This window comes from Mytilinidion resinicola (genome assembly GCF_010093595.1).
Source record: "Mytilinidion resinicola strain CBS 304.34 unplaced genomic scaffold BDZ99scaffold_8, whole genome shotgun sequence".
NCBI lineage: Eukaryota > Fungi > Ascomycota > Dothideomycetes > Mytilinidiales > Mytilinidiaceae > Mytilinidion > Mytilinidion resinicola.
In genome coordinates, this window is record NW_022985444.1 from 316,676 (window position 1) to 330,667 (window position 13,992).

General features: G+C 49.0%; 7 protein-coding genes across 7 annotated transcripts; 3 read left to right on the forward strand and 4 right to left on the reverse strand.

Moving 5' to 3' along the window:
* Positions 1 to 1,503: 1,503 nt before the first annotated feature.
* On the reverse strand, positions 1,504 to 1,945 carry BDZ99DRAFT_560968 (uncharacterized protein). Its single transcript, XM_033727303.1, has one exon. It carries the CDS (start codon positions 1,904 to 1,906, stop codon positions 1,658 to 1,660), a length of 249 nt encoding a protein of 82 aa, XP_033577624.1. The 5' UTR covers positions 1,907 to 1,945; the 3' UTR covers positions 1,504 to 1,657.
* Positions 1,946 to 2,428: 483 nt separating this feature from the next.
* Positions 2,429 to 3,386, forward strand: BDZ99DRAFT_487563 (uncharacterized protein; the record flags this gene model as incomplete). Its single annotated transcript, XM_033722841.1, has 3 exons — positions 2,429 to 2,496; positions 2,922 to 3,123; positions 3,183 to 3,386. 3 exons carry the CDS (start codon positions 2,429 to 2,431, stop codon positions 3,384 to 3,386), a joined length of 474 nt encoding a protein of 157 aa, XP_033577625.1.
* A 1,057-nt stretch (positions 3,387 to 4,443) lies between these two features.
* BDZ99DRAFT_487548 (uncharacterized protein) lies at positions 4,444 to 5,448 on the reverse strand (the record flags this gene model as incomplete). The annotated part of the gene is made up of 3 exons (XM_033722840.1): positions 4,444 to 4,692; positions 4,741 to 5,056; positions 5,099 to 5,448. The coding sequence occupies 3 exons, from the start codon at positions 5,446 to 5,448 to the stop codon at positions 4,444 to 4,446; spliced, it is 915 nt and encodes a 304-aa protein (XP_033577626.1).
* A 1,034-nt stretch (positions 5,449 to 6,482) lies between these two features.
* BDZ99DRAFT_385797 (uncharacterized protein) lies at positions 6,483 to 6,755 on the forward strand (the record flags this gene model as incomplete). The annotated part of the gene is made up of 1 exon (XM_033715448.1): positions 6,483 to 6,755. A coding segment is annotated over one exon (273 nt), but the record flags the coding sequence as incomplete, so codon positions are not given.
* Positions 6,756 to 7,690: 935 nt separating this feature from the next.
* Positions 7,691 to 8,640, reverse strand: BDZ99DRAFT_462019 (NAD(P)-binding protein; the record flags this gene model as incomplete). Its single annotated transcript, XM_033719743.1, has 1 exon — positions 7,691 to 8,640. A coding segment is annotated over exon 1 (676 nt), but the record flags the coding sequence as incomplete, so codon positions are not given.
* A 167-nt stretch (positions 8,641 to 8,807) lies between these two features.
* On the reverse strand, positions 8,808 to 9,388 carry BDZ99DRAFT_497660 (uncharacterized protein; the record flags this gene model as incomplete). The annotated part of the gene is made up of 1 exon (XM_033723533.1): positions 8,808 to 9,388. One exon carries the CDS (start codon positions 9,386 to 9,388, stop codon positions 9,032 to 9,034), a length of 357 nt encoding a protein of 118 aa, XP_033577629.1. The 3' UTR covers positions 8,808 to 9,031.
* A 384-nt stretch (positions 9,389 to 9,772) lies between these two features.
* Positions 9,773 to 10,436, forward strand: BDZ99DRAFT_560978 (HET-domain-containing protein; the record flags this gene model as incomplete). Its single annotated transcript, XM_033727304.1, has 2 exons — positions 9,773 to 10,165; positions 10,226 to 10,436. 2 exons carry the CDS (start codon positions 9,773 to 9,775, stop codon positions 10,358 to 10,360), a joined length of 528 nt encoding a protein of 175 aa, XP_033577630.1. The 3' UTR covers positions 10,361 to 10,436.
* Between the last annotated feature and the right edge of the window lie 3,556 nt (positions 10,437 to 13,992).

Consider the following 13,992-nt stretch of genomic DNA (forward strand, 5'->3'; position numbering starts at 1 on the left):
AATTCCTACCTATATATAGGCAGGCCAGGCAGGAGGCACTACATGCAGGCAATATACGGGCGGGATTTGCAGCTACTGGCCTAGTTCCATACAACCCCGATCGTGTGCTATCATTGCTGCATGCCGGATATCACACGCCGCCACCCCCCTCTCTACGGCCACAATCAAATGGATACTGGACAGCCAAAACACCCCATAATATCGCCGAGCTACAAAAGCAGACAGCCCTGCTAAAGCGCTATCGCCAGCGGCGTATGCATAGCCCACAAAGTCCAGCAGAACAGGCCCTTGGCCAAATTATCAAGGTGTGCGAAACAGCAATGTCAAACGCCGTGCTGCTTGCAAGCGAAAATGAGAAGCTGCGCATAGAGAATCAGCGCCAGAAACAAAAGAAGGCAAGGAAGCGCACGTATATAGCTAGAAAGGGTATTCTATCAGGTGAAGAAGCAGCCGATCGTGCACAACCTGTACAGGAAGGGGCAGCAGAGGAGGCAGCAGAGCCACCGGCCGAGCGGCCACAGCGAGCAAAACCTAGGTGCAGCATGTGCGAATCAACAGAACACAATGCACGTACGTGCCCTAGGCGGCAGGCAGCTAGCTAGTATGTAGCTGCATCAAATATATTTGTTCGTGGTGGAGTAATTCGGAATATTTGGCCTCGGTAGCGTGGTTGGGTGGGCCACTAGCTTGTGCGGGCCACTAACTTGTGGATTACGTTAGCTTTGATGGCAAGCTTATTAATGCAGTTCTTGCCTCAGGCCTCCACGGCTGATGCCTTGGTCTGCAACATATTGTAGTGGTACTGTAATCTATCGCTTTTCTGCTGTCCACACTTTTTGGCACTGTTCTATTGCCTCATCTTTAGGCTGGCCACATGGAAACAGGAGGTCCGTTCAGAAGATTCTCGTCCGGTACTAGCACCTTGGGTTGCGCGTCTGCAAATCTTTTTTGAGCCAGCGCACCAAACGAATCCTAGTCCCCAAAGTTTAGATATTTTCCTTCCTACTTCCTCCGTTAATGTTCATCCCCTGTAGACTATCTTCAATACTTAAAAGAGAGCCCTGCAACAACTCATCTAGGTGGCAAGCTTGCGACGAGCCTTCGTATCCTGCAAAGGGATACATCCTAAGTTTCCGAGTGGACACTCCGCACAGTGGGGAGAGTTTGGTCGCTCGGACAGTCGAGAAAAGCTTTTCTATTGACCTATCCAAGGACGAGGGATCTGGAACTGGAAAGAGTCCAGCACTTGTCAAGCCTTGTATGAACTTTCCTAGAGCTGTAGCATCGCAGTCGGAACGTTGGGGACATGGACGTTGAGCATTTTGGTAAGGATCAAGGAGTGTTAGAAAGTGTCAGAACGAACTTGGCCAATACATCTTGTCGGGAGGTCTGAATTTCATCTGTGCAACTTAAGTCCATGCTCTAATCGTTTCGCAGCAGCGATCTCTTACCAATTATCCAGAACGGCACAGCCCCGTCCAAGTCTTCTAAGCGATCGCCAGTATCTCGGATCGCAATTTCGGTCAGTGTTTTGAACTCTTCTGATTTCTCCAGCTGCCAACAAATGTAGATCCAGGAAGCCAGATCTTGGTGAAGACTGCGAGGAATTGAAGGTCGCAGAGACTCGAACCACATTTCCGTAAAGACCTCAGCTATTTCATGGAATTCGTATTCGTCGATCACTTTGACAATTTGTAGAAGTTGACTTCTCCACTCGTCGCGGAACTCGTCTCGTCAGCCCATGTACAATGCAGAGTAGAATCTGCATTGATTCAACGTTATCATGCAGGAGAGGAATAGTTACTGCTTCTTGATCGTGTGAGATAATGTTGTCCCGAGGTTGCCCTTGAAACATGTTGTCGAAAACCTTAGAAGCAAGTGACAGGTGCTTAGACGACACCTGCATTACAATTTCTCGTGTAGATGTCTCTGAAGATTGTGCGACTTTGCTGTCTAAGAACTCGTTGCCTGAATCGTGGTGCAGTACGATAGAGTCTGGTTGAGCTTCCTCAGCGCGAGCTTCATCGGTAGAGGTTCCGTCTGGAGGAGGATAGATGTTGCCATACCCTGAAGAGAGCAAATTCTCCGGGTCGGATTGATCATCACTCATCTCGAGCAATAAGAAAATGTCTCCGGAGCTGTCGAAGATTGTAATATCATGGTTTGACGGCATTGTTACGATGTCGTGAAAAAGGTTCATTGATCGGAATTAGCCAAAAAAGCTGTAGGCAAGATCGTTCCCCACGAATACCCCACAGCGGTCTGTCTTCAGGTCTCATCTGCTGCACGAATGCGGCGCTAAGCAATTACGGGCTGTCCTCCGTCGACGCCTCTCGAAAGGTTTCAACACTTTCATTTTTCACTGCAGCTCGCTCTAAGCAATGGATGAGTTCATGTCCGATGTTGACGTTAATCGCAACAGTGCAGTATGATCCAAAAGCTGCAATTTGGGCTGCTCTGTTTGGCGCTGCTCTCATTGTCGCTGTCCGCAACCATGTGAACCAATTACAGCTTCTACTCATCCAGATCGGAGTATCTAGCTGCTTCAAAGAGCGATGTAGCGCGATGTGATTGACCGGGATAGTTGAGATGGCATACTGACTTGCCAACGATCAATGTGAGGTGCGCAGGCTCGTGGATGATAGGTGGAGCAATTGGTGGAAGGAGAACTGCGCAACCCTCCCATGCATGTACAGTATCGTCGAATTGGAGTTCTATCAATTGACACGTCACATAGGACGAATACACTCTCTTCACCACCTCACCGCTCCTCGCCGATGCTCCTTCATAATGGCCACCCTTCAGCAATAACGAAAGCCGTTTGAAGCTGGTAGACGTTGTTGCCCACCTCATCGGCAGTCCTACCACTTCTACTCGACACACGATATTAGGACGTTGGAAATAGAAAATAAGAAGTTCAGCAAGGCGGTAAGAGGAACGAGCTTCATTTTTCCGTCGCTCCACCAGAAGGTTGTGAAGGCGGTCTCAAACGAGAACATCTCGACATGGTTTCACAAAGACGATAGCAACGAAGGCTCCCACGAAATATACCTAACTCATGTTATGGGCAAGTTTAAATGTAACAACAAGGCCTGTACTAAGGGTGGCTGGAATAGCAAGATGGTGGCAATATCGCAAGGAGATACTACAGGAATGGTTACAATGCTGTGGTGTTTGATCAGCGCTGCGTGGACTCTAAGCAACCAGGCACCCACATACTGGACATCAATTCATATGTTGATCGAGTCGCATATAGACGTAAGAAATGGGCAGGCGTTGCAATGGAACAGCAATGCTACGACCCTGAAGAAGGCTCACCTCACGAGAGAGACCTCTGCGAAGGTTGTAAGAGGGGTGTTTGTCGGCAGACAAATGTCAGAGATTAATTGCTGTTACAGTAGTAGAAAGTCCGACCGAATGATTTTGCATATCTTGAACGGCAGCGACGATCATGCGTTGTTCGTCAAGCCGGTCCCGAGATCAATGATTAAGGATACTCAATACGTTGCTTTGGCGTGGGTTCTGGTCCACCCCATTTCCATCGCATTCTCTCTTCCTCCTGTGTTCACTTGTGTCGTGATTTTGAACAAGTCAATGTCAGGTCGTTCAGCGATTTTAAAAAGTGTATGGCATGATCTCGCAATGGCATGTACACTACCACTTTGACGCCCTCGCAGCCGAATAAAGGTTTTCCTTGATTCCGCCAGCATCTTATTGGTTGTAGCTGTTTGAATCTCGTGATAGCATGAAAAGCGGCAACAGCTAGTGTAAGAATGTAAAAACATTCAGCAGCAGTGAGGATTTAAGGGGGAGGCGCATGACAAAGATCAGGAACTTTTTTGACAGCAGTACTACCACAATTTCTTCAGAACTTCCCAGAGCACTCTTGCCTCTATTCAGAACCTCTGTTCGGTTGTGGCTTTCGAAGAATTGCCCGCTGGAAAGCCATAAGTGCACCTTCTCATGTACTTGTTTGCATTTTTTGTCCTTGATACAGGATTGTGCAAAATTGGGTCAATGGTGCGCCGCAAGTGATTACAACATTCATGGCACACTTATAGAGCGCTCCGTTTTGTGGCGAGGACATGTACTGGTCGTATTTCTTCTTGTATGGTATTGTGTAGATGTGATATCATGTCTAGCCGGCGCAGAAGGGTTTCGATGCCAGTATCTAGGATGTGAGAAGCACGATCTGACACTCGATTTGAGCGATTCGTTCCCGAATCCGAATCATGCGCATTAATTATAGCATTACGCAATTTGATCTCTGCAGACTCAATATGAGCTGTAGCAGACTTGATAGAAGCTGTACACGAACAGATCATTAGTGTTTTATTCGAGAAATTGAGAAAGCAAGACTGACTTTTTAGCTTAGTGTTAAGAACGTCTGTGTAAACGCTTTGGATTATTTCGCTAAATTGCATAACCTCCGGCAAGGTATCATTAGCTACCACATTCGTCTTTGACGGTGAGCACTCCTCTCTTTCCTCGTCTGCAATCATTAGCGTTGTTGGAGCTAAAAGATGGAAGCATCAAACCTGTAAAGGGTGTAGCTCTGAGAGTGCGTAGAATGGCGCTGTCTCCTTCTCGACGAGGCTGCAAAGCCATCAAGTTAGTTGCCATCGGCAGTCTCCATCGTGGGCCGAAAAGCTGGGCGATGTCCGTTACGGCTTGAAGTTCTTCATTAGTCATCTGCTGTTTGTCGGCATTGTCTCAAAATGCCTCACAAAGACGAATTACTTCGTTTGCCCATTGTGGCTTTGTATCCTCCATCGATCTGCAAAACTCAGGCTGTAACAAGAATAGTCCTTTATCAACAAGCGCTTGTGCTGACACAATCTGACAGTTTCCGCCGATCTTGAGTGCACCCTGTGACAGATACTCTCCAAAGTAATACGACCCTGTTAAGCTTTTATGCTTCCGGGTACGAAGCTCCTTCAAGTCTTGTAAGCGTGCATTAAATCCTCGATAGGCATCGATTAGATCCATGTCTGGTAGAAACACCCCCTCTGGTAGAGCGGCGGTGTCGACAATGCACAACTTAATGTTTGCAAGACTTGATCCGTCCTTTCAATGTTTATGTCGGTAGATGATATACTGAAGCGCAAGCAGTGGTGAACTCGTCCAAGAGATCATATTGTCCGCGTCGACAGTAGTACCTTCCCACCGGAGGTATCTGTTAAGGGCGGCTGCCGCTTGCTCCTTGTCCTCGATGGCGAATATATCTAAATTTCTGTCCTCGCGGCGATATGTTGCAGCCTTAGACTTCACCCACACTTCATCGTTTAAGCCATCAGACCACGGAGTGGATATGCGCATTAGATACCGAGATATGTTCTGGAACTTCTCTCGAATCCAAGCCATGTCACCAGAAGGGTTAAACAAGAGGCAGTTCGGTTCACGGAGACTCAACGTGCTCATCGCATTTTTCAAATCACTGTGCGCCATTGTCTTCTCTTAGGACGCTTTAGCTTGCGGTTTTTTTCACACGATCCTGAGTGGTAAAGTGTGAGCACTGCTTCTGCAGAGACAACGAATACGTAAGAGGGACTTCCCAGGTTTATAGAAGACCTCCGCTAGGTCGCTTAGACAAAAGCCACGTCCAGCAAAATAGGGAGTGTATGCACGTGGTCGCTCTTGCAGCCATAAAGTCGTAGCTCTTGGACTCAATTGGTCGTGCCAAAGACTGCCACGTCAGAGTTCAGAAGCACAGGATGCTTCTGAGATAGCGTGCATGCATAACCCCTCTTGCTGCGTGTTGCAGAATCTCACTTCCTTCCCATAACAGTGACTTATTTAAAGCGGTTACACTGAATCTCAAATGCGGCCTCCCCCTCAGCGAAGTGTGGCATCTTTTATCGATTCGACGCCAAACCACTTGTGGCATAAGCCATACCACATCAAGTTAAGAAGCCAAGCTTCAGCCGGCGAATGATCAACCACAGGATTTTTGTAAAGACCTGTATGACAAGTTCTGATTTTCCGGAGTAAAAGCGGCACAACTACACCTATGCCTGTCCCACTTTCTCCTCCACAATGCGGATGCTGATTAGCTACGATCCTAACTGTCCTGCGGGAGATGTACGAAGACAGCCAAATCTGTTACGCATGGGATCTGCCAATACCCGAAGGCTTTCCCACAGTACAGGATCATATGCGGTCCTGCGGCTTTGAATTAAGTCACCGTACATACCTTCGCATCCAGCACATCGGCGATGAAACAGCGTCTGTTATCGTACCTCTTGAAAAGCTGGTCAACGAAGTTCATCCCCTGACACTGGAGTGCAGAAGCGTTTCCATGCTCGCGGTGCTCGAAGGCCACCGGCGCGTCTTTGGCAACACAGAATTTGATCAAATTCTGCAGGGTTGGGGCTGCGACTCGCTGGATACGGCACCGATACTGCTCGCCCCTGTTGGTCAATGCTCTGCTGGCCACGGGCTGTCAATTTTCAACCAAGCCCGTAACGGGGGTCGGTCTCGCGAGCTCACGCCTAGGGGACCTTTTTTTCGAAGAGGCCGAGCGGCTCCTCGACCAAGAGTTGGGCGACTACTCCGTCACTACAGTTCAAGCTCTTGGCATCATGTCAAGTAGGGAGGCAAGCTGCGGTCGCGACTTGGCAAAATGTTATCATGCAGGCCAGAGCACAAGGTTGGCCCATGAAATGGGACTAAATCTAGTGGGAGATGAGGGCGACAAGGACGACATACTTGTCCGCACAACCACCTTTTGGGGGGCGTTTGCATTGAACCAGTGAGATTGTTCCTCGTTCCAGTGGCATTGACTTAGGTTAAATTGATGTGAACTCTGCTTGTATTGTAGTGGCCGTACGGGCCGAATATATACTAATAGGAAATGGCCCACCCCCTAGGTCTTATCAGCTCAGCTGAATAGAGGCCATTTGAAAGGAATGGACACAGCTGAGAGGACCCTGGTGTAGCTGAACAGAGGGCCTCGCCACGCTGAGTGCGCGCTAGTAGCAACCAATCAAAGAACGAGAATCAAGGAGAGAGAAAAGGGGGGGGGGGGTGCCTGTACGTAGGTGACCGTGAACCGTATGAGTTGTTGATCCTAGGTTGTAGCTGTTACAACCCGAGTCATTGGCAGTACCGTGCCACTAATCTTGCATCTCACCAAAGTGTGTGGTCTTTGACCACTAGCTCATTGCCACAGTGTTCCCGCATGCCTTGGGTCCCCTCGAAGCCTCACGTAAGACCTGGGATGGAAGTATCTCCATAGGTTCCATACACGGATGACGGCAAGTTCTTCCGAAGCCTGCAGGGCTACTGAGTATTAAAGCGGTCTAGGAACACCACAACAGACCCCGGTTGAGCAGATGTCTAATGTCCGTTCTGTCTATAGAAGCTTTTGTGAACTCGGCGAGATAGTCCACCAGTTGCTACATCTGCTATACTCACCTAATAGGAGGCGTTTCTTCCCAAAACGCTCCAATCAGATCACATGGGACATCAGCAGGCCGCACAACTACTGTACAAACTGTCCTCGTGGGTATGATTGGGTCTGTTGGGACTATCGAACCGGAATCGCGCCCTCGAATCCGGAATATCATTGTCGCAGGCCGAGTTGTCAAACCAGGAAAGGCTGGAGTACTCGATTACCGGGCATAGGATTTTAGCAAGACAGAATACATAGAGAATCCTTCAGCAAATAGGCTGAGGAGCCTTTTTTTAACATCTATATAAGTGTGTCTATCTTTTACTACACTATACTTACGTTCGATCCTCCCAGTGCATCGCCTTGCGCCGTAGCACTCTGATTGAGCCCACTCATTCTGTCTAGAATCGAAAAGAAACCGCTGCAAGAGTCTTGAAGGGTGTACCGTCAGACTCAAATCACCACACGAAACTTGAGCAAGTTCCCTTGAAGGATGTCCTGCTTCTTCTGCTCCAGTTCCTCCATGTCCCAGCTCACAGAGACGAATCTGCCGGAGAGCCAGTCCCGTCGCTCACGAGAGAGCCAGACCAGCGTGTCGGCAGCCAGCTCCAGCGTATCGGTCAGGACATCTTGCCTCTCTGGAGGTATGTTCATGGCTAGCTCAGTCTTGATGCCACCCGGATGGAGTGAGATGGCGATTAGACCCTGCTGATAATATTCCTTGTCTATGAACTCGGTGAGACGACAGAGAGCAAACTTGGTCGTCTGGTAGCCCGATGCGCCGGGGTACATGACGTGGGCACCACCACTGCTGATATTGATGATTGTCTTGGTTGGTGACTTGAGCAGCAACGGCACGAAATAACGGGCGACGAGATAGGTGCCTTTGATATTGACCTCCCAAGTCCACCACCACTCACTTGGCTTGGACTCGGTGATGGGTTTCCACTCCTCCAGATAGCCGGCATTGTTGATCAAGATGTCGAGGCTGCCGCCGAGCATGTCTACAGCGGTCTCGGTGGCCACTCGCACCGAGTCCTCCGACGTTATATCGACCTTCATGGAATGCACCAGCGGCTGGGACCGGTTTGCCTTCTTGGCGGCATCCTTGACGGCTGTCTCGACATCGGCCATGTCAGAACGAGCGACGAGCAGGATTTTCGAGCAGCCCGCGATAGCGAAGCTGATTGCGGTCGCCTTGCCGATGCCCCTGGAGGCGCCCGTGATTAAGACCGACTTGCCCGTCAGGTCGGCTTTGGCGGGATCAATAAAGGGGTAAGTATCCTTACGCACGGAGACATAGCTAGCCACAGCAGGCCAGTTGGTCTCGCGCAGGGAAGGATCCTGGGCCGACATAGTGATTCTCAAGAAGAGCGTGAAGATGTAGAGCCGGGTAAGTGGATAAGGTGAGAATGTTGGGTATGTTTGGTAGCTGTGTTTGTCCTATACTGACTTGTTGCTCCATAGCTCCGATATATAAAAGCTGAGCAATTGGAACTTAGGTCACTATTTCCGGTCCTAACTCCGGCTACTAGGCGTTGGTGCTGAGCACTAGGCGTAGCTGTCGGAATTAGTGGAGGTAGGGGTATATTCACGTTCCTCGGCGGAGATTATATTTAACTCCATAGCGACCAATAACTATACACTGCAGTAGGCCTTGTGGGGAGGCTTCAGCTCCAGTAATGTGATCGGTCCACCTCGGATCCAGACGCCATCCACAGGCGCAAAGGCCGCCTTCGTGCCATCGTCAGGGTCACCACGGGGGCTGAAGCTGAGTTCAGGGCCTGGGACACCGTTAGTGCGAGCAAACGTTATGAAGTTGTTGACAATCTCTTTTATTGGCGTTACCTCCGCAACATCGGTGAAGTTGGTCAGACCTTTCTCGGATGTGATCAAAAAGTCATTGATTGTTTTCTGTGCACCAAGGACCTCTGGTTCGGTTGGGAAGAGCTGGCAGCTGGCGTAGGAAGGGCAAAGGATCAGTGAGGAAAGCATGAGTTGTATTGAGGTGCTAACGAGTGGCTATATAGTGAAGAGAGACCAGGGGTTGCAGGCGGCAACGGTGACAAAACAACAGGTGAACCTTGTCCAGCTGAGAAGTGAACCCTGTACAGCTGAGACGCGTAGACAGACGTGCGTAGGAGCATTCTAACTGGCTGCCAGAAGATGTCATTCGATAAACACTGACTTGTAATAGTTCTCCCTGCAATTAATAGCTGGATTTACTTTCGGCTGCTTAATAGATGGCTGGATCAGTGCCACAAATTCCATCAGCATACGAAGCCTGGTAGATCTCGACCGTCTCCTAGGTTGGCTGGGGGCCAGGATCGAACTGCTCGCATGCCTCAAGCTCCAATAAGGCTAATTTACGTCGGCACAATGGAACAAGTGCGACTCATCGAAGGGGAAAGCAATGATAAGATATATATCGCTCTTTCTCACCGCTGGAACTCTAATACGGCGCTCCAAAGTACCACTGGAGCGAATGTGGGGAGACGCAAGGAGGAAATCGATCTCAATTCGCTCTCCCAAACATTCCAAGACGCCGTCACTGCCACTCGAAAACTCGGGATACAATACCTCTGGATTGACAGCCTCTGCATAGTCCAGGACAACAACAACGAGGTAACGATGGAGTGTAACCGAATGGAGCTGATATTCAGCCAGGCTTACTCCGTCATTGCGGCTACGTCCGGCCACAGCGGACACTATGGGTTTCTTTCTAGGCATGGCATGGACGGCAGACCCTTCTTGCTACCTAACGACGAGGAAGTGACCTACCTCCGAGTCCAGGCAACGGATGCAAACTTTTCTCGCGATGTGCTGGAGGAGAACTTGCATACCAGGGGATGGGTCTTCCAGGAGCGAGCTCTAGCACGCCATACGATCCATTTCGCTACATCCCAAACGTACTGGGAGTGTGAGGGTTCTATTATCGGCGAAAGCGGAAGGGACGACTTCGTGTAAGGACCTACACTCTCGTCGTGGCATACTCTAGCTGACTGATCTACTATATTAGAACTAATCGGGACTCGCTTGGAAGTTCCGACTTTCCGCCTGACGACGCAGGATTTATTAAGGCAGTGAAAGACGTGTTCCGCCAATATTCAAGCCTCGGTCTCTCGGTTGCCAAAGATAGACCCACGGCCATTTTGGCGCTCGAATATAGACTGGCTTTGCGTGGCAATGTGTCAGTCTATATGGCATACTGGGTGGGAAACATCTTCAGCAAACTCTGGTGTGGAAGCGCAGCAATGCAGCAATGTCGCTGCGAATTGATTTCCACAATACCGGCCGGGTCGTCCCCTCTTGGTCGTGGATGAGCCGCATGGAAAAATCGAATACGTCCAGCTGCACCAAGGACTCAGCGCCGCCTACATCGACTTCCGTTACGAGGCTGTGCCATCTCCGAAATTGGAGACGGGAGCTAATAATACTACACGCCATTATCAACTGCTGGGCAGACTCCACACGACGCAGCAGGAGATCTCGCTTCAAACAACTGATACAGGCGGCGCCTGGGCCTGTGCCTCTCTGGGTGGCCGCTTTGTGGGCCTAGTCAGCTTCGACGAGGATACTACGACTTCCACTTCCCAACCTAAGTCCCTGGAAGGTATGGTTGTTTGGTCGGGCCATAGCCCTTTAGGTCAGGATGCAAGCCCAGATGGGGGAGCCGACGTTCGACAGCTGAATATTGTCTTGCTAGTCGAGCGTGCGGATGAATTCAAAGAGGATGAAGGCTACTACCGCAGGATCGGAGTGGGGGTTCTTGATAATAACTTGGTACAACTGAAGGAAGGAGGCAATATCCGCATCATTTAGAGCCTGTTTGGTTCGGCCGATTGGAGGGGCTATTTCGAGCGCGAATTCTACGAATAGAATGGAAATTCAATCCCGTTTGCTTTACGGCTGTTTTTCCACAAATAGATTGTTATAAATTGCTTAAATGAAATAGGAACGCCGTCTTGTTTGCTGAACAACGTTACAAAGTTCAAATATCTTAGCAAAACCTAGTGCACGTACCTTCTATATAAAATATCACCTTAATATTCTATATTTATAGATTGTAGCCCCTTCCCGGAGGCTCATTACTACCTACTATGATAAATACCCTTAGATGCTAGCCTTAATATAAGGTCTAGAGTATAGTAACCTTAAGCGACTAAACTATAATACATAGTAGAAATGTAAAGCGGTAATAGATAGGTCTAGCTTTAGAAGGGTTAGGGCAAGGTAGAGAGCGACGACAGAGTAGAGTTAATTATTTCGCGAGATAAAAGTGGTGAGATATTCAGGCAGGATAGGGTAATTGACGGAGGACGTATTCTTAGCCAGCTAGCCTACGGAGTGTGGTACGGTTAGCTCGGCTACCTTGATATAGAACACGGTTCCTATACTTAGCCCTCACAGTTCTACGGTACGGCTACGTAAGCCTCCACACACACAGAGTATATATACGGCATACGTAGCCTAGATAGATGCTCATCCAATACATCACTTACCTCGTTCAATGCATTGTTTCACCTCCATCCTCAGTAATTAGATGGGACCGCAGATGCCAGTTGCTACCGGAGACGTTTTAAGGTATGTTATACCACCCTAATGTGCACACCCTCCGACACACGCCGTTCACGTGACCTTGCACCGCTTTGGCTGTGTTCGGCTCAGGCCCGGCTCAGTTTCGGCTCAGGTCTGCTCCGGTCTGCTTACCCTTGCTCATCCGCTGCGGCACAGTCTTGAATGTACCCATTAAAAATTATATCGTGTCGACCAGTGGTTAGAAAAAGCGCCGACCGATGTCTGCACATTTAGCAGAATCGACTGGTACCATCATACATACCATAATCTGTCCTTTTTTCTACATCGCCCTTACGTCGTGAACCCTCACCCTTCATCCTCTGATATAGAACGATGTTTCAACTCCACTACGGCCGTGCTCCGACTTCACTGGAAGATGTACCGATCAGACGCGGTTGATTGCATCTGGATGGCTATTCATTGGCCCTTCTTGGCCGGAATCGTCCATCTTTTCTGCATATAGACGCAAGAAGACATCCGAGACTCCGTCGATTGGTCTGTAGTTCTCAAAGATATACAAAGTACAAGCATGGTGTTGACCGCCATGGCCGGCAAATGGACTTCTACAGAAGGCGTCACGCAACTTTATTATGATCTTTCAATTGGAACGCTTCGAAAATATGGAGAACTTTATCCGCACTTGGAGGACGAGGGAGCAAGCTCATCGACCTGAGCATATATATGTTAACATGCATTCTGATATTTGTCACGCATTTAGGACGCGCCAACACTTGAGAGCAAAATAGAGATTTGGTACGTCTATTTTAACAACACTGTAGAACGTTCTATCTAACAATATCAGTCCTTGTTCCAATCATAGGCCTTTCCCCATGCAGCAGCAACTCGATACATCATTTCTTCTTGGAACATGCCACCCACGACCTGCATTCCGACCGGAAGCCTGATACTGCCTACGTTAGATTCGTCATCTTTCGGTGGAAGGAATTCGATTGGTATGTTCATCGCAGGGTGGCCGCTGGCATTGAACGCAACAGTGTTTACTGCCACCCCGCGACTCTTGTCCATCTGCTCAGCCGGACCACTTCCCGGCGTGGCACGCTGATTCGCGACATAGGGCGTCGTGGGGGTAATGAACAAATCAACTGATGATAGTACTCGTCTTGTAATCGGCGATATAGGTTCATGGCTTTGCCGCACAGGCTGGGCCGCGTGGACCAAGCCAGGAGCCCGGACAAGTCAAGGCGAAGGCATGGGTTGGCTAGGTCGGCCGCCCCTTCATATATATTGTATTAGCATAGCGTTGGTGTTTGGCAACTTTGGCGGCATAGGCACGACATAAATTTGATTTTTGCCCGCTAGCAAGCGGATCAGCGAGCATATGTGTAAATACCATCGAAATGGGATTGCTATATTTAAATTGTCAAGCGGTTTGTGAACAGTGATTTTGTTTGCGTTCTTTATCCTTCGTTCGTCTAAGAGCGGAGGTGAAAGGGCTTGCGCCTAACTTAAAAAGTTTCATGTTTGGCAGCTTAGAACCGATTTGATTGATTACACGGCCTTTTGCCGAATCGTAGGGGGTTGTCAGCGTCGAAAATCGGTGGAAGGTTTTTCCCCGTTCCAGAATTCGCCGCGGCGGCTCCGGAGCGTTCAGTCCCAGCGTACAGTGGCACAGTGGGTCTCGTGCAGTAGGCGTTCATCTCATCACACAGAACGTATTTTCAATCACGTTGCTTGCTTAATTTACTTTCTGGCAGTCACCTACGCTACTATACCCTCTCTATCTCTATAGCCCTAACATCCTAAAGCGCATCTATAATCTATAAAAATATCAAGTATAGATCAAGAAATAGAGCGTTAGAGGTGCCGGGGGAGGTACAACAATAGGCGTGGCCCTCGCTAGCAACACCGATAGAGACTCCTGCTTTCCTTAGCTTTCTACAGTTATTATTAGATTATAAGAAGCTAGAGACTTTCCCTTTGCCTCTCCTAGTCTATAGCAGCTAGGTAATAAATTCTTAAAATACTACCTAATTATGGTTGTACCTTATTATCGAGGAGGA